The following is a 1824-nucleotide window of genomic DNA, read 5'->3' as shown; positions in this document are numbered from 1 at the left end:
GTCCTTCACTCCAGGTTCTCTCACTCTACTCTCTTCTCCAACTATCCTGCTGACTAGACATGAAAGGCCCAATTCATCATTTGCAATTTTTAAGTCACTTTTTTTTGTCTTGTGGTAATAAGATCACAAACCAAGCATGTTGGAAATCGGCAGTCTAGGCCAACCTACAGTTTGAATGTTTCAGCATTTATGCATATATCGTGCCTTGCCAGGTTACCTGTAGGTTCTTGAATGCTGCTTCTTATCGGTTTATGAGTTATTGGAGCATGATTTATTTTAGGCTCAGGAATGTCTCTAATATCCTCCCACTACTAAGAAGATCTTCAATTTGAAACCATCAGCCTCTTTCCATGTCTTCAATTACCCTATGACCAATTCTCTACTGGATATGGATCGATCAGACCTTGTTTCTTTCCTACTTTATAGTCTTTAGTCTCAATTTTTCACGATTAATAAAATATCTCTCCCCTAAACAACAGGACCCAGACATTAAATAATCTGTCACCAAACTAGTTGTGAAGTATATTTGGCCCAATACCTCAGTGTGAGGTCTGGGCTGGTGCCAGTCTACAAATCCCCCCTCCAAGTATTACCATGTTATTTTCAGTCAGTAGATAAAGTTCCCATCCTACCTATGTCCTATTCCCAAAGAAACCCTGTCTACTGAAGTAGGATTACGCATAGCTTTCTCTATGGCTCTTATTATCTCCTGGTTCCTCAGCGTGTATACTACTGGATTAAGTAGTGGGGTCACCACTGCGTAGAAGACTGCAACCACCTTGTCTTGGCTCGTAAAGACACTGGAAGGAGGACGTAAGTAGTTGAAGAAAAGTGTTACATAAAAGACTGAGGCGCACATGAGATGTGAGGAGCACGTGCTGAAGGCTTTCTTCCTGCCCTCTGCAGAGGTCATGCTTAAAATTGAAGAAATTATGAGCACATATGAAAAGATGATTGTCATAAATGGGATAATAGTGCCTATACCAACTATAAACAACGTGACCATGGTACAATAGAATGTGTCGGAGCATGAAAGCTTGAGAAGTGGTGGGGTGTCACAGTAGAAGTGGTCAATGAAGTTTGATCCACAAAAATTGAGAGAAAATGTACAACTGGTCTGTATCGATGACTGTAAGAAACCAATGGAGAAGGCAACAGAAACAAGATGTAGACATTTCCTCCTAGTCATTATAGACATATAATGGAGCGGCTGGCAGATGGCAACATAGCGGTCGTAGGACATGATGGAGAGAAGGAAATCTTCACTTCCTCCTAGAGCTGCGTAGAAAAAGAACTGTAGAGCACAACCATTAAATGAGATGACCCTTTTCTCTGAGAGAAGATCAAAAATTAGTTTTGGAGTAATGATGAAGGAATAGAAGATGTCAATGAGAGAGAGGAAACTCAAGAAGTAGTACAAGGGTGAGTGGAGTCTGGAGGTGTTATAGACCAGAGCTATGATGCCGATATTGAATATTATAGTCATGACATAAACGAGTGAAAATAAAACAAACAGAAAAGGAGCAAGAGTCTCATTATCAGTCAGTCCAGAGAAGATAAACATGGTTACTTGTGTCCTGTTTAGGAAGTCCATGGATTCCGGCCTCTGTAGTGAAAGTAAAAGTATTAAAAAGTCACAAAAGCTATAAAATGTAAAATTTGGTAGAAAAGAAACATTTCGAAATTTCAACTTATGGTTATATGCCAAGATTTGGAAATACAAAATTCCATTATTTACCAAGCTACCGCATGTCTGAGTCCTTAAAATAGTTAATATGCCTGGAAACCACAAAGGATTATGGTCTGTTCAAAGTAAAGACCCTA

At 39.5% G+C, this 1824-nt stretch overlaps 1 protein-coding gene across 1 annotated transcript; it reads right to left on the bottom strand.

The window, feature by feature from the left end:
• Positions 1-628: 628 nt before the first annotated feature.
• On the bottom strand, positions 629-1594 carry LOC143774596 (olfactory receptor 5AP2-like). The gene has a single exon (XM_077262348.1). It carries the CDS (start codon positions 1592-1594, stop codon positions 629-631), a length of 966 nt encoding a protein of 321 aa, XP_077118463.1.
• Positions 1595-1824: the final 230 nt, after the last annotated feature.

The sequence above is a fragment of the Ranitomeya variabilis genome, chromosome 5 (genome assembly GCF_051348905.1).
Source record: "Ranitomeya variabilis isolate aRanVar5 chromosome 5, aRanVar5.hap1, whole genome shotgun sequence".
NCBI classification, from domain to species: Eukaryota; Metazoa; Chordata; class Amphibia; order Anura; family Dendrobatidae; genus Ranitomeya; species Ranitomeya variabilis.
This window is presented reverse-complemented; position numbering and strand designations above follow the sequence as displayed.